This window comes from Carcharodon carcharias, chromosome 15 (assembly GCF_017639515.1).
Source record: "Carcharodon carcharias isolate sCarCar2 chromosome 15, sCarCar2.pri, whole genome shotgun sequence".
NCBI lineage: Eukaryota > Metazoa > Chordata > Chondrichthyes > Lamniformes > Lamnidae > Carcharodon > Carcharodon carcharias.
Genome location: NC_054481.1, coordinates 104,782,748 through 104,807,991, shown reverse-complemented (window position 1 = coordinate 104,807,991; position 25,244 = coordinate 104,782,748). Strand labels below are relative to the sequence as shown.

General features: G+C 44.3%; 1 protein-coding gene across 1 annotated transcript; it reads left to right on the top strand.

The window, feature by feature from the left end:
• The first annotated feature begins 2,253 nt into the window (after positions 1-2,253).
• LOC121288502 (leucine-rich repeat-containing protein 15-like) lies at positions 2,254-10,650 on the top strand. The gene is made up of 3 exons (XM_041207053.1): positions 2,254-2,338; positions 8,266-9,076; positions 9,958-10,650. The coding sequence occupies exons 2-3, from the start codon at positions 8,282-8,284 to the stop codon at positions 10,228-10,230; spliced, it is 1,068 nt and encodes a 355-aa protein (XP_041062987.1). The 5' UTR covers positions 2,254-2,338; positions 8,266-8,281; the 3' UTR covers positions 10,231-10,650.
• The last annotated feature ends 14,594 nt before the right edge of the window (positions 10,651-25,244 follow it).

Below are 25,244 nucleotides of genomic sequence, written 5' to 3'. Positions count from 1 at the left end.
GTATGTAAAAGGAGAGAGATTATTTCAGCCATCACTAACTATTAGTCCATATCAGTTTGAGACACAAGGTAGAGGATGTCCCCAGTTGTGCAAATCTGGACAAGACTAAGTTAATCAAAGAATCACAGTGCAGAAGAGACCCTTCGGCCCATCGAGTCTGCACCAACACGTGAGAAACACCTGACCTACCTACCTAATCCCATTTACCGGCATTTAGCCCATAGCCTTGAATGTTATGTCATGCCAAGTGCTCATCCAGGTACTTTTTAAAAGGATGTGAGGCAACCCGTCTCCACCACCCTCCCAGGCAGCACATTCCAGACCGTCACCACCCTCTGGGTAAAAAAGTTTTTCCTCAAAACCCCCCTAAACCTCCTGCCCTTCATCTTGAACTTATGCCCCCTTGTGACTGACCCTTCAACTAAGGAGAACAGCTGCTCCCTATCCACCCTGTCCATGCCCCTCATAATCTTGTACACCTCGATCAGGTCACCCCTCAGTCTTCTCTGCTTCAATAAAAACAACCCAAGTCTATCCAACCTCTCTTCATAACTTAAATGTTTCATCCCAGGCAACATCCTGGTGAATCTCCTCTGCGACCCCTCCAGTGCAATCACATCCTTCCTATAATGTGGCAACCAGAGCTGCACACAGTACTCCAGCTGTGGCCTCACCAAGGTTCTATACAACTACAACATGACCTCCCTACTTTTGTAATCTATGCCTTGATTGATAAAGGCAAGTGTCCCATATGCCTTTTTCACCACCCCACTAACATGCCCCTCTGCCTTCAGAGATCTATGGACACACACGCCAAGGTCCCTTTGTTCCTCAGAACTTCTTAGTGCTATGCCATTCATTGAATACTTCCTTGTCAAATTACTCCTTCCAAAGTGTAGTCCCCTCACATTTTTCAGGGTTAAATTCCATCTGCCACTTATCTGCTCATTTGACCATCCCATCTATATCTTCCTGTAACTCTTTCGAGTACAAACCTGTTTCCATCTGTTTCAGATGAAGTTACATTGTTTCATAGTTTGCCATCGTGAGATTTGAACTCTTGATCTTGGGGTTACAAACCCAGTACCATAACCACTTGGCTATTTAGGCCAAGCCTATACCTTCCTGTAACTCTTTTGAGTAATAGAGTTTAGCCATGTCTGTGTAACTCTTTCGAGTACAAACACGTTTCCATCTGTTTCAGATGAAGTTACATTGTTTCATAGTTTGCCATTGTGAGATTTGAACTCTTGATCTTGGGGTTACAAACCCAGTACCATAACCACTTGGCTATTTAGGCCAAGCCTATATCTTCCTGTAACTCTTTCGAGTACAAACCCGTTTCCATCTGTTTCAGATGAAGTTACATAGTTTGCCATTGTGAGATTTGAACTCTTGATCTTGGGGTTACAAACCCAGTACCATAACCACTTGGCTATTTAGGCCAAGCCTATACCTTCCTGTAACTCTTTTGAGTAATAGAGTTTAGCCATGTCTGTGTAACTCTTTCGAGTACAAACACGTTTCCATCTGTTTCAGATGAAGTTACATTGTTTCATAGTTTGCCATTGTGAGATTTGAACTCTTGATCTTGGGGTTACAAACCCAGTACCATAACCACTTGGCTATTTAGGCCAAGCCTATATCTTCCTGTAGCCCAAGACACCCAACCTCACTGTTAACTACCCGGCCAATCATTGTGTCATCTGAAAACTTACTAATCTTATCCCCCACATAGTCATCTACGTCGTTTATATAAATGACAAATAATAGGGGACCCAGCACAGATCCCTGTGGTATGCCACTGGACACTGGCTTCCAGTCACTAAAGCATCTTTCTGTCATCACCCTCTGCCTCCTACAACTAAGCTAATTTTGAATCCACAAGCAGGAGATAGTGCAATAAGTGATGATTTTAAAACAGAGGGGATGCAGGAAGAAGGAACAGAATGCAGGGTGGCACATTTCAAGCTTAGGAAGTTTAAGAGAGTGAAATTCAAAGAACAGTGACCTTATCAGTATTAACTGAATGAAGAATGGCAGGCGAGGTCATGAAACTGGAGAGCTTTCCGAAAACAATGTGTTCGCCAAAAATCTGATTCACAGAAATTGGCTTTGTATCAGTGAAATGTTCCTGAAGTATTATTTGTACATATAACTGACTAACTGGGCTCTTCCTGTAACATTGTTAAATATTAATTAGGTTGAGTGTTCTTGCACAACATTAGCTGTGGTTGAAAGTTGCTGATTTAATAAGCCCCAGAAGAATTACTCTTATGTCTTTTGCATTGTGCTGGAGCTTTGTCAAGTGTATTTAGTCTGGTCCTGCAGCAGTAAGGTAAGTGCTATATGATTAACAGAAAGGGGTGAGAGTATTTAAAGTAGCAAGTTGCAATTCCAGCAACAAATGTATGCCAGGGCAAAGCTAGTCCACAGCGTATCAAACTGTTAATGTACAATTTAAGGGAGTCAAGCCACTTGTATAATTAACATAAGCTTCCACCTCAACTTCTGCTTTGTGCTACCTTAATGGGGCAAACAGAAAATTTAAAAGGGATGTATAGAATCACAGAATTGTTATGGTGCAGAAGGAGGTGATTTGGCCCATTGTGTCTGCAATGGTTCTCCAAATGAGCAACCTACCTCCATAACCCTGTTCTCTTTAAAGGTAACAGTCTAATTCTCCTTTTAAATACTTCAATTGAACATTCTTGACCACATAAAGGTGAGTGGCTGCAAAGTTACTTTTACCAGGTCCATTATTTAAGCCCATATGCAAATTCAGAATGGAATTGAAATATTTGTCAGTTTTTGCTAAAGCTTTGGGGGACAAGGAGGAGGAAGAGGAAAGTAATGCCAAGCAAACATAAAGTAAATGGAAAACAATGTGCAGGAACAAAACTATGGCAGCACAGTACCTGACCTACTGTTTGTTAGATTGCAAATGCACATACTGCTTGTGTGAAATCAATCAGAGGAATGTTTCCCATTCTGAAGGACAGTAGAACACCTTTTCTGTCAGGAGAGAGTGGCGAGGTCAAACAGTCTGTCTATAAAATAATTATGCATTAGAATCAATTCAGCCCATGAAATTCATCCATCCAGAGAGGTCCTAATGCCCCCTCCCTGTATTTCATCATCCAATTATTTCCTAAAAGATTCCAGGCTTTCTGTCTCAGCTATTCTTTCTGGTAGTCTCTTCTATATTTTAATCATTCTGTCAAACAAATTTCCTGAGTTCAGCTTCAAAATTTACCGTTAACTAGTTTGAACCTACATCCCCTTGTTCTCCTCTCAGAGTTCAATTGAAAGTAATACTGTGGATTTATCTTTTCCATTCCACGTGTATGGGCGCCATCTACAAGTCTCAGCAGCCTGGAAATATTGTCACCCAGGAACTGTTCAGTGCTTTGATGAGCTGTTTCTTCCTGTTGTTACAGACAGAAAAGAGACAAACTGAATTTCTTTATCCTCTCCCTGTCTGTAAGCAGAGGTGTTTTTGAATTATTTTAAAAATATGCTGCGGCAAGCTTTCACCAAAACCTTCAGTTTGTGTGGTCTGATTTTATAGATAAATATAGATAGTTTATGCTTAACTGAGAAGGTTAGTTGATTTCACATTCAAACCCGGGACAGGGTGCGGGAGAGGGGGGAATGGAATTGTTTACAACCTCACACATTCACATACTACACACACACACACACACACACACACACAGTAAGAGGGGATAGAAAAGAGGGAGTTCTTACAACTATGGGTAGCAACAATAAAAGAACCACAGAAATTAATATTCGTTCATGTGAATTCTAAAGTCCATGAAGTCAAAGTCCAGAGGGTGTTTCCTTTGTGGCAGGGTTCAGACCTGGTGAGTTCCTGGCTGGAGACAGCAACACAAAAATCTTTGAAACAAATGACGATGTCGCATGATGGAATTTATGTGCTAATACCACTTGGCAGGCAATGATCAGAGATTTTAAAAATCATACAGATTACAAGGAATTGAGAAATGGTAGTCGGCTTCTTGATCAACCAGGAGATCTGCTGGAGTTCTTTCTGGTTGGTGTTAAATCAGCAGACTGAGCTGCGAGGCTAGAAATGTAATATTAAAATGGTCTAAAAGACTAGAAGCATGGGGTCATGTGACATGGCCCATTAATGAGTTAATTGCAGCTTTGCAAGCAGTTCCTGTGCTTCTGGCCAAAATCCATTATTTTCCTTTAACAGTGAAATGCAGTTGAGCAAAAGTCCATTTTTAAAATAGCAAAAAGAATAAAGTTTTGATATACATAGTTTTGATTTCTTTTCATTTCTTATTGATGGGACACTGTGCACAGAGAAAATGTTAAACATGTCGCAAATAAACTGTTGTCACCTAACCTGCAACATTCCAATAGCTGACTAGCACAAGCCACTGGTAGTGGCTTCAAATGAACTAATGGCATAAATGTTTAATACACCCATGGAAAAAGCCAGTGGTGCAAGGTTTTTGCAGGTTTGTCACTAATAAATGACATATCTCCTTTCCTGTCCTGTAGGAGTAGCTTGTCATGAACTGACATCCCATCAAAGTGCTTATTTTAATTTGAGAATCCATTGAATACTGTTGAGTTATTCAACTATGGACACCTAAATACTGAGCCCAATACCTTTCTCACTTTGTGGCCACAAGTAGATTCCAGCATTGTTATTGGATAGTAATCAGGAATGCTTTGTTGAATTGGCCATTCCAGCTAAACTTATTAATTAATAGAAAAACAAAAACAGAATTACCTGGAAAAACTCAGCAGGTCTGGCAGCATCGGCGGAGAAGAAAAGAGTTGACGTTTCGAGTCCTCATGACCCTTCGACAGAACTTGAGTTCGAGTCCAGGAAAGAGCTGAAATATAAGCTGGTTTAAGGTGTGTGTGTGGGGGGCGGAGAGATAGAGAGACAGAGAGGTGGAGGGGGTTGGTGTGGTTGTAGGGACAAACAAGCAGTGATAGAAGCAGATCATCAAAAGATGTCAACCACAATAGTACAATAGAACACATAGGTGTTAAAGTTAAAGTTGGTGATATTATCTAAACGAATGTGCTAATTAAGAATGGATGGTAGGGCACTCAAGGTATAGCTCTAGTTTTTATTTATTTTTTTTTATATTTTTTTTTATATAATGGAAATAGGTGGGAAAAGGAAAATCTTTATAATTTATTGGGAAAAAAAAGAGGAAGGGGGAAACAGAAAGGGGGTGGGGATGGGGGAGGGAGCTCACGACCTAAAGTTGTTGAATTCAATATTCAGTCCGGAAGGCTGTAAAGTCCCTAGTCGGAAGATGAGGTGTTGTTCCTCCAGTTTGCGTTGGGCTTCACTGGAACAATGCAGCAAGCCAAGGACAGACATGTGGGCAAGAGAGCAGGGTGGAGTGTTAAAATGGCAAGCGACAGGGAGGTTTGGGTCATTCTTGCGGACAGACCGCAGGTGTTCTGCAAAGCGGTCGCCCAGTTTACGTTTGGTCTCTCCAATGTAGAGGAGACCACATTGGGAGCAACGAATGCAGTAGACTAAGTTGGGGGAAATGCAAGTGAAATGCTGCTTCACTTGAAAGGAGTGTTTGGGTCCTTGGACGGTGAGGAGAGAGGAAGTGAAGGGGCAGGTGTTGCATCTTTTGCGTGGGCAAGGGGTTGTGCCATAGGAGGGGGTTGAGGAGTAGGGGGTGATGGAGGAGTGGACCAGGGTGTCCCGGAGGGAGCGATCCCTACGGAATGCCGATAAGGGGGGTGAAGGGAAGATGTGTTTGGTAGTGGCATCATTATTAATTAATAGATCTGATTGTTTAGTGTCAGCAACATTAATACATTATTAAGAAATATCCAATTAGCATATTTCTGTCTTCTGCCTTACCTTATATCAATAGATCAATCATAATAAACATGCAGTTGATACACCTCCACAGTACTTAAATGTAGACAGTCCACTGGGACACCTTTGGATAGCTTGAGCCTGGACTCTTCAGTTCCAGCTGCCTACCTTACACCAGTATACCCTCCCTTTTAGACTCTTGTTACCATCCTGTTAGGGGCTGTTAACATTTAAATAAAAAAACAAACAGCCAGCAATTAACTGCTAGACCTATGTCACAAGATTTCACTTTAGACAAAAGAAAACTTTATTGTATAGAGTGAAATTCAACAAAACAAGCATCACCAACTTAATACTATAACTTATGCTATAAACACAGTTCTACTTTTCACTTGTGCACTGCCACCCCCCCCCCCCCCCCCCCCAGGAGTTCCCCTATCCTCTGAAATCTTGAAAGTTCATTCACTTTTCCTGGGGTCAACCCAAAGGTATGCCACAAGCCATCTGGAATTTACTTTAATTCTCCTAAGTATTCCAGCTATTCATTGAAGTACAAATTACATGGGGATCCTTCCATTAGCTTTTGTCTAAGTGATTCTCCAACTTTCTTTAAAGACCTCACAACTGTGGACTGCCTTTGGAAAAACATAGATTGCTTTTTCCCAGACTGCTTCCCCAACTTCTGTACAGCAGTTTCTAAGCTAACTACTCAAACTGACTAGTGTCTGCCACAAGGCTCTGTGAGGACTACTGTAGATTTCTTCCACTAACTGTAAGCTAAAGATAATCAACTGCTTTCCCTCATGAAAGCAAAACTGGACTGTCTGTTTCTGTCAGTAAACACTCACAAATAAATTAAACAAATGAACCTTTTAACCAAATCTCCACCTTGAATCATTATTTTTATGGGGAGAATTTTCTCCCTGTTGGGAAGTTAGGTGGGGCAGATGCGGGCGTGCACGCCACCATTTTACATGGGCAAGCCAATTAAGGCACAGAGCTGCCTCAGGGACATTAGCCAAAGTGCAAAAAAATTTAATAGAGGGGGAAAAAGAAAAGTTAAGACATGACCCCTCATGTGAAACTGTCACATGAGCTGGGACATGTCTATTCATTTTAATGAAAATGAAGACTTTAAAAACCTCCTTGAAACCTCATCCCACCCATGGATGAGGTTCCAAGAAAAATGTGAAGGCCGCCTTGGCTCTTTGCCTGTCCGCCAACCTTAAGGTTGGACAGGCAGCTCAGTTTAATGATTTAATTGATAGTTAACTGGCCTTAATAGGCCTTTGACAGTTCAGCGGACGCGTAGCCAGCTCAGGTGTGTGCCCGCCGAACTGAAAATCTGAATGATGCACAGTGACGTCGGGACACACACCTGACGTCACCGTGCGTCATTTTATACCTCGGCGAGTGGGCCCCGCCCCTGCTCACCGAGCCAAAGATTCTGCCCTATGACAATGCTGCATACTTTGGGATGATGCAAACAGAAAAGCAAATTAATTATTTTGCCTTTAACACAACTCTTTGATTCTGCCACCCATACAAATAATTCATATTGCTAATGGATTTTTACGGCTCTTTCTCCAGATTCCCTGACTCCATTACAAGCTTAGAGATGGATCATTCATTGTTCAAGTTTTTTCACTATCAACTCTGACCTTGTAAGATAAACATAAGTTAGCTTTTAACAGTAATTCACTTCAGGTTTGTTTGTTTAAATTGCATTTACTTCAGGGTTGCTTATTAGTTTCCCAATCAGATGCCCTCATTTATCCACTTCTAAAACTTTAATTCCTAAGGCTAAAATTTGTATTCTAAAATATATAAACCGTGAACCAGATTTTCACCACACTCTCTAGAAATCCATTTATGTCATTTGACCCTTCCTTGCCTTCTTGCTTGCTTTTAGCATGAAACTAACAACTGCAGCTGGGATCTCTCATCTGAGACTTATATGAATGAATTCCTAGATGCTTAGCAGCATTAAATTACTTTTCTTCAGTAATTTTCTCGTTATCCCTAAACTAGCTTGCCTGTGGTTAATGATGGTGACCCACAGTGATTTCTGTTCAAGTCAGGTTATCCTAAGTTAGTCATTTTCTCCTATTTTCTCTAACTCTGTAACCTCCTACAGCCCTCCAACCCTTCAAGAAGTCTGCATTCCCCCAGCAGAGGACTTTTATGCATCCATCACTCCCTTCTCTCCACCACCAGTGGCCATATCCTCAGTCAAAGCTCTGGAGTTCCTTCCGAAAGTCTCCACCTCTTTCTCCTCCTTATAGGCCCTACTTCAAATCTTGAGCAAGATTTTAGTCACCTGTCCTCAGTGTTAATTTTTGCCTGATTATGCTCCAGTGAAGTACATTGGAACATTCTCCTATGTTAATGACTCTATATAAATGCTGTTGTTTCTGTTTCTATAGGAGGAAGAGAAGGACCATGTTGTGGAAATGGATGATTCTCGCCCTTTTGTCAATTGTTGAGGGGTTCAGCTCCTGTCCAAGTGTCTGCACCTGTAGCTGGATGCATGATAATCTAACAGTGGACTGCGGAAGTGCAGGACTCAACTTTATTCCATTTGATATACCCAAGGCCGTCAACATTCTGAAATTAAGAAATAATTCAATTCAATTACAGTCAAATTCCTTTAAGAATACACCTGATCTTCAAGTCCTCCATCTTCAGATGAACAACCTCAGTTTTCTCCCAAATGGCTTATTTTCTTGGGTTCCTCAGCTAAGAGGGCTTTATCTCTTTAGCAACAAGTTGTCCCACTTACCAGAAAATATTTTCAACAATGTTCCAAATCTGGAATATCTCCTTCTTAATGCAAACCAGTTAGTCAATGTCTCTGATCAACTTTTCTTCCCTCTGAAGAAACTCAAGACATTAGTTTTGTCCAAAAACCATTTCCATGTGGTTTCTCCACATATTTTCCTGGGTTTGGGATCATTGAAAGTATTGTCTCTGTCCTTCAATCATCTTTCTGTTCTCCCAGAGTCACTTTTTGAACCACTGCATAATCTCAGAATATGTTCTCTCAACAACAATAGACTCGAGTCCCTCTCTGAGAAGATCTTCTATGGTTTGCGCAACCTGACCTGGATAACATTAGCAAATAACAACCTTCGAGAGCTACCCCCTAAACTTTTCAGTCGCACGCCACTCCTAAAGCTCTTTCTCTACAGCAACCAACTGAAGAGGCTGCCGACAGGACTTTTGTATTCGGTAAAGGTGAGACAAAATGAGTTAACATTTTTAGGCTTCCTCTGAAACATTTAAATAAAGTGGACAATGTGGGGGCAGGGTTTTGGGGGGGGGGGGGGGGTGTGGGGGGGGTGGGGTTCAATTTCTTTAAATGTCCTCCTATCCCTGCCCAGAGGAAACATGCTATGCTGGGATGCCATTAAAAAAAGGCTGTTCCCATCCTTTGGGGACTTTGACGCTGCTGATTTTAGCGGTGGCTGAAGCATTCACCCAAATCAAGTGAGAACTTCATACCTGCATTGCTCATTTTTTTTTTACAGTAGCAGAAGAGTTATACTATACAATACACTACGTATTATCCTACTAAGATGGAGCTGTATTTACGTGGGTCTGTCCTTCAAACGCACTAAGTTTAGTTCTTTTAAGTAAACCAAGCTCAATCAGAATTTATTTGTTGTATGGTAATGCAAACTTCACTTCTGAAAGTGTCTTCTCTGTGTTTCTTCCCAAATGGCCACTATTTATGCGAGCTTTCACAATGCAGTTGGGTGAAGATAAGCCCAACCAAACATGCACGGTTTCCAGCAGGGGTCATTGGATATTGATCCATTACCCAGGGCACTGAAACCAACTGTGCCAGACTTAACATCATCCCAGCTTCAACCCACTAACTCAGCACAAATTGGTGATTTAACTTGGGACTTCCTGAGTCGTAAGTCTCAGCTTAGTCACTGAACGAATTTGCTGAGAAGTAATAGCAGTACAATGTCATCTAATCAAAACGTCTGTATGGCTTAATATATTGTAATGGTTTGACAGGCAAAAACTCAATCAAGTGGCTTGGAGTTATTTGTGGGAGCTGGAATTTATGTTCTAACATTTACATGATTATATAATGTGTGTTACAGGACCTTACTAACTTGGATCTACATGATAACCAGTTGGAGTTGATGCCTGATGGAATATTTGAGCCACTGGCTAATCTCAGTACAATCAGATTAGATCTTAATCCTTGGAAGTGTGACTCTGGGAATAATTACCTTCGCTGCTGGATCAAACATCACCAAAACATTGTCAAAAGAAGTATCGGCAAAACTAACTCTGTGATATGTCACACGCCAAAGCACTTGGCAGGAAGTGCCATGGTGAATGTGACTGACACAGAGATGGGAAAATGTTAAACTTTGGAACTCATTACCACCCATCACATCACTCACCCAGGAACTTAACAATCACTTTAATGTTGAACGAATATTCCTGCAACTGGAACAAAGCCATATTAACCTTTAACTATTGTACTTCCTGTTACAGAAAACACCATCAATATCACAATCTAACTCATCCTGAAGTTCAATTATTTCAATTGTGTTAGAGATGGGCAATGAAACACTTTCCATTTTTAAACCACCCAGGGCATGTATCAAGCATTCTCAAGTTACATGGTGAGATGCAGAGTAATGTCTCCCTGGGACATCTCATTCTCAGACAAGTGTCTGCACCAAAATAACATTTGTCCAGTTTATGTACACTGTGTTCTACTTGGCATTGCTTCTCAATTAAGAATTGTCTTAAGGGTCCTCAAAATGGAAGTTCAACTTAAATAGATCCTAAAAATGGACTTGGTAATCAGAAATCAAGAAGGCAAACACCAATTAAATTCATCAATTCTTATTTTAACACAAAATTCCTTCCTAGTAATAGAAAACAAACTATGAAGGTCATAATAAAAACGGAAAGTGCTGGAAAAACTCAGCAGGTCTAACAGCATCCATGGAGAGAGGTACTGAGTTAACATTTTGAGTCCAATATGACTGTTCTTCAGAACTTCGGCCACAATGGTCATAAACCTGGAAATAGCTCATTAAGGGAATACCTCTCTGAGCTGCGTGAGGTCCTTCAATATTATGAACCTGAGTTCCTCAGTAGTAAAAGTGTAAACTTATATGCCTGGGTACTAACTTGGAGGTCAACAAGGATGCCAACATGCTATATGAGGTGATTGCTGCCAATAGGGATAAACTCTTTTAACACATCATTTAGATTGGTTAGTTAAATCAAAAATGTTTCTTAAAAATCAAGGATATATAAAATGATTCTTATTTACACTGAAGCCAGTTCAGATCTTAGTATGGTAGTTTTAACAGCAGAAATTGCAAGATTTCTTTGTCTACCATGTACAGAAGGGTGTCTCTGTAAAACAAGAAAGTACATCTCTGATAGGGAGAGAGAAGTTACAGAAGTTAAGATTGTATAGCTGTCCAGTGAGATATAAGTGTTTCAATTAAATCTATAGGCTTCCCTGAGATCAAGGGCAGAATTTTCCCGCTGTCATCAGGGGCGGGCTCTGCACGTCTGCGTGTAAAATGATGCGTGGTGACGTCGGGCAGGCAGCATTGCGATACATGGTTGGGCGGGCACGCGATGATGTCCGACATGTGCCCGCCATTAATTAACGGACCACTTAAGGCCCTTAAGTGTTCAATCGACGCCGATTTTTCTGCACCCGTGCCACCATCGGGTCATCGCACAGGCACAATGGGCAGGCGGGTAGGGCACATTTGTATTAACCTCATCCACGGGCAGGATAAGAGGGCTCACTGGGGCAGTCAAGTATTTATTGGAGAAAGTTTTTTAAACTTGCCTGTGTGATCCGCAGTACTTCAGAACGCCTCCCAGCAGCTTTTTCTGGACTCTTAACCTTCAGCTCAGCACTCTGCAGTGAGGAATCTTTTCTGGGCCTGCAGGTTTCAGGAAGCCTTCCCTTAGCCAAGGAATGGGAGCTGAACTGTCCATTGGAGGCAGCTCCTCTGAGGAGGAAGGGAGGGCTAGAAGGGGGAGGAGGCCAGGAGTCCACATTCAGCCTCCAGGGGAGCTACCTTTGGGAGGACAGGCACAGGCACAAGGGGTGCAGGGCCAACAGGAAGTCCAAGGTGGAAGGGGCCATAGAAGACATCACTATCCTGCTGCCAGGGTATACAGGCGATGAAGCAGCTACCTCAATATGTCTGAGCTGCAGTGCCGAAGGAGGCTCCATCTCTCAAGGGAGACAGAGAGCTATATCAGTTAGATGATTGGGCTTGAGATCTCCCCTAACTGTGTGGGCAGACACCCCATGCCAGTGCCTCTGAAGGTCACAGCTGCCCTCAACTTCTATGCCTCTGGCTCTTTCCAGGGCTTGGTGGGTGATCTTTGCAGTGTCTCCCAATCAGCTGTGCACACTTGTGTCAAGCAGGTTACAGACGCTCTGTCCAGGCATGCATTGACCTTCATCCAATACCATTGAGACTAGGCAAGCCAGACACAGCGAACCAGAGGATTCACGGCCATTGCTGGTTTCCCCCGCATTCAGATTGCAATATATTGTACACATGTGGCTATCAAGGTGCCAGCAGGTGAGCCCAGTGCCTTTGTCAACAGGAAGGGCTTCCACTCCATGAATGTGCAAATAGTGTGTGATCACAGGATGCAGATTCTACAAGTCTGTGCCAGGTACCCAGTCAGCTCCCACGACACCTACATCCTCAGACACTCCCAGGTACCAGGTCTCTTCAGTGCTCTGGCTCGGCTGGATGGATGGCTGCTGGGTGACAAGGGTTATCCCCTCAGAAGGTGGCTCATGACACCTCTCCACCATCCAAGAACAGAAGCTGAGCAGCAGTACAATAGGAGCCACGAAACCACAAGGGCTGTGGTGGAGAGAACCATCGGTCTTCTCAAGATGCACTTCTGATGCCTGGACCGCTCAGGGGGCGCACTCCAGTACCCCCCAGATCATGTCTCAGTGATAATGGTTGCATGCTGCACTCTCCACAATCCTGCGCTGGAAAGGGGGGATGCAGTGGACGATGAAGACGTCGATGCAGTGTCTGTAGCTGCACATGATGAGTCCAGCAGTGAGTCCGAGGATAAGCATGCGTAGAGAAATGCTGAGGATTTAGACGCTGATCTGGGACTACTCCAGCGAGGCTGTGACACCCGGGAGACTTTAATCCAATGAACCTTCAGCTAGCACAACGCAGAGGAATCACCAGGACAAGCCTGGACTGCTGCCTTGATACTCGACACCTAAGTGCAAAATCTGCCAGGTTTAGCAACACTAACTAAGGGCATTGTTAATAAAGCTGAATATCCAAAACAGTACTCATTACAGTTTTGGAAACCATATACATGCAGAAGAAAAGAGGCTCCCACAGCCATGTTGACATATCTGAATTTAACGTGCCAAACAAAGCAGCTTATAAAAAAAGGCAAGAGTGTTACAAATCAAATAAAATCATAAGGGCCTCATCTCAGGCCAACAAAAAACCACCAGTGAAAAATCCCTGGTGCGCCTAAGGTGCCTTATGCTTTCATTTCCAGGTGCTACGTCTTGTTGCTGCCCCATCGCTTGGAGTGGCATTGGAGACAGCCTGCTGACTCTGCTGTCCAGTTGGCCTTGGTGACCTTGGCGGCCGTCCTCTGGCCCATTGTGCCTTTGCTGCCCCCGCCTGGGAGGGAGTGGCCAGTTCCACAGCTGGCATCTCTCCAGTCATCGCAGCCTCACTGGATGATACGGGGTCGCTGGGAGAGGGGCGGAGGAGCTGCCGTCCTCATCTGGAGTGCCCTGAGAGGAGCCCATAGAGATGACAGGCAGCTGCTGCGCTGACGTGAGGTCATTTCGGACTTCCCTGCCCACCCGTGGTGAATGGGCACTGAGCTGGGAAACTTGGTGCCCACGCCATCTCCCACACAAGCACTGACCAGCTGAGGTCATTGCCAATGTGAGGGCTTGCTTGTCCAAGCACATCCCCAGGAAACACTGGCGGTTCTCCTGGAGGAGCCTCTCCACGAGAGTCACCACTCTCTCCATGAAGGACGCATTGCGCTCAGACATGTGGCTCATTGCTTCAGCGATCGTCCGCGTAGTCTCCTCCACCATGGAGACCAAGCCAAGCACAGCCTCAGGTATCTCCCCCAGATGCTCCCACAATCCCGGCCGCATTTCCTGCTGCTGCTGCGTCGCGGACGACTCTAGAGGCTCATCATCAGGCATCGACTGAGCATGTGCCTGGTCCCCTGCAGTTCTCCGACTGCTGGCACCATGGGCACTCTCCATCTCTGCCAGCTCCTCCAGCGAGTGTGAAGGGTCCTCACTGCTGTGCCCCGGGACACTAGCAGTTGTTCGAATTCCCACCGAGGTGCTGGTATGTGTGCTGGTGCCTGCCTTGCAGAGATGGTGTGATGCTGGTGAGGCTTCGGGGCCCTCAGATGTGAGAGGGGGCATCTGCTGCTCCTCCTCCCAGCCCTGCTTTGATGATGCTGAAAGGAAGAAGTAGAAGAGTGGATCACTTAGCGTGGAGACAATGACAAAGTCCACACTTATCCCCTGGATCATTATGTGCTCATCCTTCAATAACCAATGGTCAAGCCATGTTACACAATTAAATCATTTGCTGGGAGAACAATGCTGACCTCAATGTTGGGCATAAATACCTGGCCGTGACACCCCAGCCTCACCGACACCAGTGGACCTGGGTGCATGGCCCTCTCCAGATCCAGGGCATCTTGCTTGAAATGGCTGAGAATGGCGATCTGCGCCAGGCCACTGCCAGTCCTCACACGCTCTGTTGCGTTACGAGCATTCTTCTCCTGAAAATGGAAGACGAGCATTGATTAGTAGAAATAGCACATGGACTATGTTTGCGCATTGCCCATTCCAACCAGAGTGGGATGTATCAGAGCTTCAGTGCCTCTTCAACCCACCACTGCCGAACAGGCCCACAAAGATGCTGGGCCTGCTCCCCACCCCCAACTCCCACCTTGGAAACTGCCCACATCACATGGTACATCCTTCCTTAGCAAGGAGGCGCAAGCACGTGGAGCACAGAATGTAGCGGACGGGTTGTTGCCATGTCACGTTGAAGCTCCCCTCCCACTATCTCATCACCTTGACTAGGACATGTCCTGGAGTTCTAACACTGCGCCTAGGTGCAGCTCCTCCAGGTTGCCCCCACACTAGTCATGTGGGACTCAGTGTAACACATGCTGTGGGGGCAAAACACATCTCTTCATCACCCTCTCAGGCTGACCTCAGCATGGGCAGTATCTGCTTGCCCACCCAGAAAAGGACAAATACCGTCAATGATTCAATACAGTCCCAATGCTCGGAATTGGGCAGGGTGGGCAGCAGGTGGGTAAGCCGACCTGCTGGGTTAAATGCCCAATGCCAATGTGCTACTCACCCTGCCAGAGTGCAACAAGTTGTTGAAGTGCTTGCGCCACTGGATCCAGGTGCTCCACACCATGTCGCGGGAGCTCACCACCTCCGCCATCTCCTCCCAGGCATGTTTCATCATGTGGGGGGTCCTCCTCCTCCCAATCTGTGGAACCAGCACCTCCCGCCGTGCTGCCACCTCCTCGAGGAGGGCAGCAAGGCAGTCATCCGAGAAACGACGGGTCCACTGGCCCCCTGCCCTACCCTTCGGCCTGGCATGTCTACCCGCCCTACCCTCTGGCCTGGCATGTCTACCCGCCCTACCCTCTGGCCTGGCATGTCTACCCTCCGGACTGGCCTGCTCACCAGGAGCCCTCTGCTGTGGCCTTGCATTTGCCATTGTGAGCAGTCTCGAGAAGGCTGCCAGGACTTCATTTAAACAAGCTGCTGTGTTGCCATTGGATCCAGAGGTCTGAACATGCTTGCTGCCGCCCGCCCACTCCCACTATGCACGGGAGTCGAGAAATACGCTGGGCGGGCCTTAATTGGCCCACCCATGTAAAATGTTGGCACGGACCCAATCGTGGATGGTGATCGGTTCTGCACCCGCCCACGCCTGCTCCGGCTCCACCCACACGCCAAATAGAAAATTCAGGCCCAAGGGAAAAGAGATTTGAGTCAACTAGTTCAGATACAGCAGCCAGGAACAGAGGATTCAGAAGGAAATGACAACATCTTTATAGAAAGCTAATACCATTATCCCAGAGGAAGGCCAACAAGCAATTCTTCATAACAAAAACAATTACCTGGAAAAACTCAGCAGGTCTGGCAGCATCAGCAAAGAAGAAAAGAGTTGACGTTTCGAGTCCTCATGACCCTTCCACAGAATTCTTCATGTCAGCTCTTAAGGACAAGGTTATATAATCTCTGGTCTTGCTAACTACAAGCATATAATATATTAACTTGTCAGCTTTCTGAGAAATCTGATCCTAAATAAATATGACCAATTTATATTGATCTGAGACATTGATCTCAACTGTAAATTTGTAATCAGCCAACTAGATAATACTGAACTACGGTAACGCAGATACCAACACCCTGGGTGTTACTATTTACCAGAAACTGAACTGGACCAACTATATACATACTGTGGCTACAAAAGCAGGTCAGAGGCTGGGAATTCTGCATCGAGTAACTCCCCTCCTGGCTCCCACCTGCCCACAAAAGTGTGACGGAATACTGTCTGCTTGTCTGGATGAGTGCAGCTCCAACAACATTCAAGAAGCTCGACATTATCCAGGACAAAGCACGCCACTTGATTGGCACCCCATTCACCACCTTAAACATTCACCTCCTCTACCACTGAAACACAGTGGCAGCAGTGTGTACCCTATGCAGAATGTACTGCAGTAACTCATCAAGCCTCCTTCAACAACACCTCCCAAACTTGTGACCACTACCACCTAAATAGAAGGACAAAGGCAGCAAATGAACACCACAATCTGCAAACTACCCCCCCACAAAAACACCCCAAGCCACACATCATCCTGACTTGGAACTGTATCAACTTTTTCACCGTCCCTGGGTTAAAATCCAGAAAATTCCCTCCTAACAGCAATGTGGGTGTACCTGCAACACATGAACTGCAGTGATTCAAGTAGATGGTTCACCACCACCTTCTCAAGGGCAATTAAGGATGAGCAGCAAAAGCAGGCCTAACCAGCAAAACCCACATCCTGTGAAAGAATACGAAAAATAACTGAGCTGCCTTTATAACCTCTGTAATTCATTTAGTTAGTTAAGTATTAATTACTTGCATACTGAGGGATAAAGCTTCCCCAAAATTGCACCCAATTTGGAAAGTCTTCCTTGTCCTTGAGTTCCTGCTCAATCCTATTTACATCTCACCAAACACAAAATCTGCCATGAACCAGCTTTTTAAAACATACTTTTAAAAAGATTAACATTTTGCTTTGCAAATTATTCCTTGATATACTTAATTCATTGTAGTTTATTAATTCTCCCAGCCAAAAGACAGAAAGGAAATAATATATATATATATATATATATATCTGTGTCAAACTGGCTACTTTATAAAATTATTATTTTTATTTTAAAAAATGGGCGAGGCTTTACTCTGATTGGCCATGTCTCATACCAGAGGAATTTCTAACCTTCATTCAAACAGCAGAGACTCATTATCTTTAAAAAGTCGCTAATGCAGCCCTTCCACCCCGGAACTGCACAAAGCCTCTGTACATTTCTAAAGAAAAATTCTAGGCACCAGAGATGGTACATCTGCAAGAGACAGAAGGGACCCTGACTCCTCTAATAAACACTTCAAGATTCTAGACCTGGGAAAATACATCCTTTGACCAAGAACCAGGGGAAGAAGGGGGAGGTATGTCACAAGCTGCTAGGATTGCTGTAATATTGCTGTGTGGACGTGAACCCAGGCAGCCTACCATTTTATCATCTAACAGGTAGCAGCAGAAAGAGCTCTGTCCAGGTGAAGTGTCTGGCCTTCATCTACATTGTGAATGACTGGAACATTGGAACTTCTAGACTAATTCATCTCTATATGCCTTCTCCCAACGTGGAAGTCCTCACTTCTGGAAAGTTGGGTCACCCTGCAACATTTTCAGCCTCTGAACCTAACCTCTGAAGGAATATGCCGCTGCAATTTTGATTCTGGACTCTGAACTCACATGAAACCATAACTCTACTTTTTATCATGTTCTTGTTCTGTACCCCTTTCTTTCCCTTATCCCCTTTTTCTGTATGAGTGCAAAAAGGGGCAGATATTGCAAAGCCCCATTCCCATGTTTTGTGTGAGTGTAAAATAAAACAACCTTCTTATTTTACCTTATCTCGAGTTTACTGTGAGGTTAATAATAAGAGGATTGGATAACTCCAAAACTGAAGGTTTGGCGAAAATACATCACTACCTATAAAGGGGTGGGGGGGGGAATCAAAAATCAAAAACACCTTTCTGTTAATTCTTGGATAGTAAGAGGAGAAATTAGGGCTGTTCAAATTAATCCTCCTCCGGTCCATTACAGAAATTGGGGACTCGTCCAGGATAACCCAATTTGAATTTGACCAGGGTCCAAAATTTTTAAATGAGCCTGAATTGGATACTGAAAGAAACTGATTGGAAGCAAAGGAGGGAAAATTCGGTGGCTGGAACTAATTTTAAGATATGTAACTTACCACAGCAAATTCCTTGTCCGAACACTAAGAAAATGCCAATGTTTGATGCCCAAATGTTTGTTCAGCCAGAGAATTTAAATGGGGAATCTTTGACAGCCCTTAGCACAGATCAATTGAAAGCTGTAGCTAGGGAGACATAGTTCAAATTGCCCAGCAAAATCAAAAGAAACAAATTAATCCTGACGTTGCTAGAACATCTGGACTTGACGTCATCAGTAGAACAGTTAGACTCTGAATCCCTTCCCAAAGCCAATTTCAAGCTGGGAAAGCTTAAATTGCAGCTAGAATTTAAGGAAATGGAAAGAGAGAGAAGCTCAAGAGAGGGAAAGAGAGAAAGTGAGGGAAGCGAGAGCAAGGGAACAAGCAAAGGAATGAGAATTCCAGCTCCGAAATTTGGAAATGGAGCTAGCAGTTCAAAGGGAGAGAGAGATCAGAGAACTAGCTGCTGCATGGAAAATCTCTCTCTACCCGGCAACATCCCCTATCCCCCTAAACCGGAACCACTCATTGAGGCCCTCAAAAATGTGAGGTTCCTTCCTAAATTTGAAGTGAGTGATGTGGAGTCATTTTTTTAACCACCTTTGAGAAAATAGCAGGACAGCTAAAATGGCCCTCAGAGGTCTGGACATTTTTAATTCAAGGGCAGCTGTCAGGGAAAGTTCAAGAGGTCTACTCCATGCTGCCTCTGAGTCATCTCCAAATTATGAGGTTTCCATCCAAAGTGCATATGAGTTAGTCCCAGAGGCATACTGCCAGCAATTCAGAACACTCGTAAGAAGCCAACCTAAACCTACATAGAGTTTGAATGGCTGAAGCAAATCGCATTCGGCCAATGAATACAATCCCTAAAAATCCCACGCACCTATGAGGGGCTGCGTGAGCTAGTACTGTTGGAGGAATTCAAAAATCGCCAACACTGCAACCTACGAATACACCTAGAGGAGCAGAGAATCCTCACCACTAGGGATGCCGCAGTCAGAGCAGACAGCTATGATCTCACCCACAGGCCTGGAAACTCAGGCAGACCCTTTCCAAGATACACCCATGAGCATTGGAAAGAGAAGTAGGACGATCTAGATAGGAAAGGGCCCCCATCCAGAAAAGGAAACACAAAAGAGGGTGCGAGAAGCACCCCCCTCCAGCCTGAGAGGGAAATTCCCCGAAGCCGGTTTGTTCTTATCGCAACAAAATAAGCCATTCCAGACCCGAATGCTGAAGATTGCGAGGCAAGCCAGTTGGCCATTTGGGCTTCACATGAGTAGTCCCTCGAGGGATGCCCCAATGGGAAATGCAGCAGAGCAGGCAAAGCCATTCACTATAGAAACTAACCCTTCCCAGGGCACGGAGCTCTGTATGTCTGAGCCGGGCATGCTCCCAGAGAGTTTCCAGAGTTTTCTCCATTCAGGAACAGTGTTCCCCCTACCCATCCCAAAATGGTGAGCAAGTCTGTGGCACTGCTGTGGGACACAGGAGCCACTCAGTCCTTAATGTTAGAGGGAAACCTAAACCTACCCCCAGAGTCCTCCCTGAAGGCCAAAGCCCTGTTCAGTGGAGTGGGAGGAGGATCTGTGTTTGTCCCCCTCCATAAGGTCTACCTGGAGTGTGACCTTGTTTCAGGCCCTGTTACAGTTGGAATTGTCCCTAAACTACCAGTAGCAGGAATCGACTCCCTCCTTGGGAATGATTTAGTTGGCAGCCAGGTGTTACCCAGTGAAGAAAAAGAGGCCAAGCCCAAGCAGCAGAAATCTGCAGAAGGGCAAAAAACTGGAGAAGTTCAGAGGCGCAAAACGTTGGGGTAGCACCCATAGACCTCGAGCGAGAGCTACTCGAAGGTAGTAAGGCTGAAGCCAGGCCAGTAGAATTAAACCGGGTCCACAGGAGGCTCCTAGAATCGGAAAGAGATTCCCCAAATATCCCCAAATTAAACAAGGACCAGAAAAGTCCGAAAGCAAAGAAACAAATAATGAGGGAGATGCCCCACGTAGCCAAAGAGCCCAGAAGAAGGCAGGTCATTAAGCGCGGAAAGGAAAAGGTTAAGGACTTGCCTGAAGTATGGTTGGCAGAAACCTTCTTTCTGGTATTAAACAGGTACAAGGGAATTCCCAAACCAGTAAGCAGACAGGGAGGGAGATGTCTCCCCCAATCAAAAAGTCACCACGAAGGGTAGTTGGAGCTGCACCTCCACTCGAGGGCAGTGGTGTTCCAGAGGGCATGAAACATGTTAGGAGTGCGCCCCTTCCAAGGCCAAAGGTCCCAGCCAGGAAGCCAGTGATTGTTTTGCTGACCACTTTATGGCGAATTTAAATGTGGAGCAGAAAAATTTCCAAATTGGCCCAGAAAAGATGAGAGTGATGCGTCACCCAGTTGATAAGCCACCTGGAGGTACAGCAAGAGCTGACCATCCCCCAGAGGGCAATAGTGTCCCTAAAGTCTCTGAACCCATCACGCAACTCACCAGCAGAGAAGGACCCCAACCAGATTGGACCCCACTCACCCACCATCAAGCAGAATTGCCAGAGGACCAGACAGAGTTAACTGCCCCTTTAAAATGATCCACCAGGTTAAAGCCCTGTAGCCATATCCTGTATGGTTGCAGGAGAGGCCCATGCCAGAACGACATCATCCTGTCATCCCAGCCCAGAAAGGCTGGCCCATGTTCAACAGACAACAGCCTCTTGCTGTGCCAACCATAAACACCAGCACCAGAAGCTGGAATTGTCCAGTTGTGCTAGCGGCCAAACTGAAATTCCCTAAAGAGGCCAAGGTCCTTTTAAAACACCCCCACTGTCCAGACTCTCAGCTGAACCCCAGTCTCTAGGTCTGAACACCTGAACTCACAGGTTAACAAAGTGGACAGGCAGGAGCTTGGCTGGACAAGAGCAGCTCAGTGCTATGATCCCAGGGCCTGGCACCCGCAGAGTGAGATGTCCAGCACTCCCCTGAGGATGACCCAAAGCAGCTTGACCATCACTCGCTCCCTGAGCGCTAACCACCCTGTAAAACCCCCAGACCCTTTCGAAGATACTCAATCAGGAGGTTGGAATGCCTGACCCCTCAACAGAGGGAAGTCAGAACTCCAGCATGGAATAGACTGCACCATGCAGCAGGGAGCTGCCAATTCCCCTGCTAACTGTGTCTGATGTGTCAGTGTGAGAGATGCCTGTGTACTTCTGCACTTCCTATTTTTCCTTCCCTAAAATGGCATTGAAAAAAATGAAAGGAGGAGGCGTGTCGCAGCCAGAAGACAGGAAAAAATATATGTATTTAAGTCAAATTGGCTACTTTATAAAATTATCATTTTTTTATTTAAAAAAAAGGACAAGGCTTTACCCTGACTAGCCATGACTCATACCAGAGGAATTTCTAACCTTCAGCCAAAAAGCAGAAATTCCTGAAAAGGCGCCTAATACATCCCCATCCCCCAGAACTGCACAGGCCTCATTATGTTTCTACAGAAGCGCTCCTATCACCAGAGATGACTTGTCTGCAAAGGACAAAAGAGACCCTGACTCCTCTATTAAACATCTCAAAATTCTAGACCTGGGCAAATACATCCTTTGCCAAGACCCGGGGAGGGGCGGTGGGGGGGGGGGGGGGGGGGGGCGGTGGAGGGGGGGTATGTCACATGATCTCCCCCAAGTTGCTGGAACCTGTGATATTGCTGTGAACCCAGGCAGTCTGCCATTTTATCGTTTAACAGGTAGCAGCAGAAAGAGCTCTGTCCAGGTGAAGTTCCTGGCCTTCATCTATTCTGTGAATTACTGGAACATTGGAACTTCTGTATCTGTGGCTTTAGGATTAATTCATCTCTACATTGTAGGCTCCAATGTGGAAGTCCTTGCTTCTGGAAAGTCGGATCAGTTGCAACAGTTTTAGCCTGCTGACCTCTGAAGGAATACGCTGCTGGACTTTTGATTCTGGACCCTGGACTCACGTGAAACCATAACTCTTACTTTCATTGTGATCTTGCCCTGAACCCCTTTCTTTCTCTTATCATTCTTTTAATGCATAAGCGCAAGAAAGGACAGATGTTGCAAAACACCTTTCCTGCGTTATGTGTGTGTGTAAAATAAGCCATTCCTCTTATTTTACCTTATCTCGAGTTTGCTGAGGGGTTATTAATGGAGGATTGGATAACTTCAACACTGAAGGGTTGGGGAAAACACACCACCACTTATAAAGGGTGGAAATCCAAAATCAAAGTACCTTTCTGTTTACCGACAGGTAGTGAGAGGAGAAACCGGGACTGTTCAGATTAATCCCCCTCTGATCCATAACAGAAATTGGGGGCTCATCCAGGATAACCCATTTTGAATTTGAATACAGCTGAAAATGGTTTTAGCACAAAAACATAGGCATTTTTAAATGCAATGTCAGTTAGAACAAATTTTAACTTATTGAAAATTATTTTTTGAAAAATATATAAAGCTACTTTCTAGTTAGATTGGGATATAGTTGTCAGTTCCTTGCCTTTTAAATGTGCCTATGAGTGTCCTTAACCCAAAAGTTCCAATTTCATTTTTGAAGCATCTGTGAAGGCTTTGAACGATTGCAGTTAATGGAAACACCCGAGCTTGGCCGGTCTTGTAGGTGGTACCTAATTCTACCACAATGTTTATGAAACCAGCAGAAAAGGTTGTGGAAACACAATTCATGCTGAATATAACGTGTGCTTAAAATTCTGTGATTCTTTGCCTCAGTTATACTAATATCGAGCAGAATTGTGCCACTAAAACTTGGGGGACAAGGCAGAGTGAATGCTGGGGGGATGATTCCCCTTGTGTGGGAGTCTAGATCTAGGGGGAACAGTTTAAAAATAACAGGTCCCCCCATTTAAGACAGAGATGAGGAGTACTTATTTCTCTTAGAGAGTTGTTAGACTTCGGATTTCTCTTCCCCAGAGAGCAATGGAAGCTGGGTGATTGAATATATTCAAGGCTGTGTTTAGACAGATTTGTGATTGATGAAAGTCAAGGGTTAAGGGGGACAGGCAGGAAAGTGGAGTTAAGGCCACAATTAGATCAGCTATGATCTTATTGGATAGCTGATCAGGCTCAAGGAGCTGAATGGCCTACCCCTGTTCCTATTTCTAATGATCTTATGAAAACCTTTTGAGTGGAAACTCCGGGCCTCAATGTTAAAGTTTAGGCACTGCTAATTAAGTCTTTGAGACTAACAAATAAATGTTAGTTCATGATCGTTGTCTGATTTCTTTTTTGCTGATTTGGCAAGAAGGTGTTAATTCAGTAGCATGTTGAGAATTGACTATGTAAATGCTAACACAATCCCAGCTGACTGATATAAAATAGTTTGACAAGTCAAGTTTAGCCATCATTCACTCCTGGGAATAGACTGGACAGTAATCCCAGTTTGTTTCTTGACTAGGGGTTAAAGTGAAGAGGTTAAATATTGATAAATATTCCTGTCAGTTTACCAATCCCAGTATTTGTGCATAGACCAGTTACGTTCATATTGTATCCTGTTGAGGACACTGATACACTGGATTTCATATACATCACTTCCTTTAACCATGTAAAGGATAAGTCTGGTTTAATGCCAGGTTCGCCAAAGGTTCTTGAATTCAATGGAGGCAGAGAGCAGTGTTTCGCTGTGCATTTCAAAAAAATAAGCTGCCCATTAGGATACCATAGGTGCTATGTTGTTGCCGTATACTTCTACAGTACCCTTCGAAAACTTCTATGAGCAGAAAGGGACTGAGAATTTTCTTAAAGAGAAAAAGAAATCAGACAGTATGAACTGGAAAAAGAAAGGCTTCAATTACGTGGTGAAAGAGAGTGGAAAAATGAACCATACGAAAATGAACAAACTTGAAGCTATAGTGAAGGGGATAGCAAGAAAGAAAGAGCAGATTCTCTCCAAGGTGGTCAGGAATATTAAATAGTAGATAAGGGTGAGTTAAAAAGACTGACATGTTTGCAATGGCATAAAATCAGACATGTGAGGTTAAAGCTTAAATCAATGGCAGAAGACTTCACTGAGAAAGCCACATCAGAAAATGAAGCTAGTGAGAAACCTATTGCTTCTAATGATTTTACAGTGGGAAAAGATAGAGGTGTAAAAGATTAGAAAGGATTTATATTTGAAGAGGAAGTAACTCGATTTTTATCCAATGAAGAACCTAAAAAGATTGCTATTCCATGGGATACTGGTTCAGCTCATAGCTTATTGTTAGCAAAGGTTTTAGACTGTTCAAGCAGTAAGGGAATCTAGGACTGCTTAAACACACAAAGGGTTAGCTGGCTTGTCATATGACCCCTCTCACTCTAACTGCCTATTAACCCAACTATGGTTGTGGTTAGTGGATTCCAGTTGCCAGGTTTACACAATTAGATTACATCTGGGAGCATTCCTTTCATAGCCAGAATCCCATTGTCCAAGTTATTATGTTTAATGGTTTGATCCCACCCAGTTGAATACCCAGGTGATTGTCTAGAAGCTTTGCTAATGGGGATGGAGAAGGCCCCCATTCATATTCCTTCAAAGCAATTGTTCCTGGTGAGGCTTTGCAGACAGGTTGTCTCCAATTCAATGATGTTGGGATGTAGGAGGTACAGTGATGCAAATGTTCAGCCATCTTTGACTGTGCTTTCAAGTCATTGGAATGTGGCTTTAGTCTTTTTTAAAACATCAATTAATGGTTTCCAGCCAGTAAATTCATATTTTTTTTATTTTACACAGCATGATTTCATAATTATAGCAATGAAAATATTTTGTATATGGAACTTTGGACTATATCATTCCCATTATCTTTGTCTGTGCCTGATATAG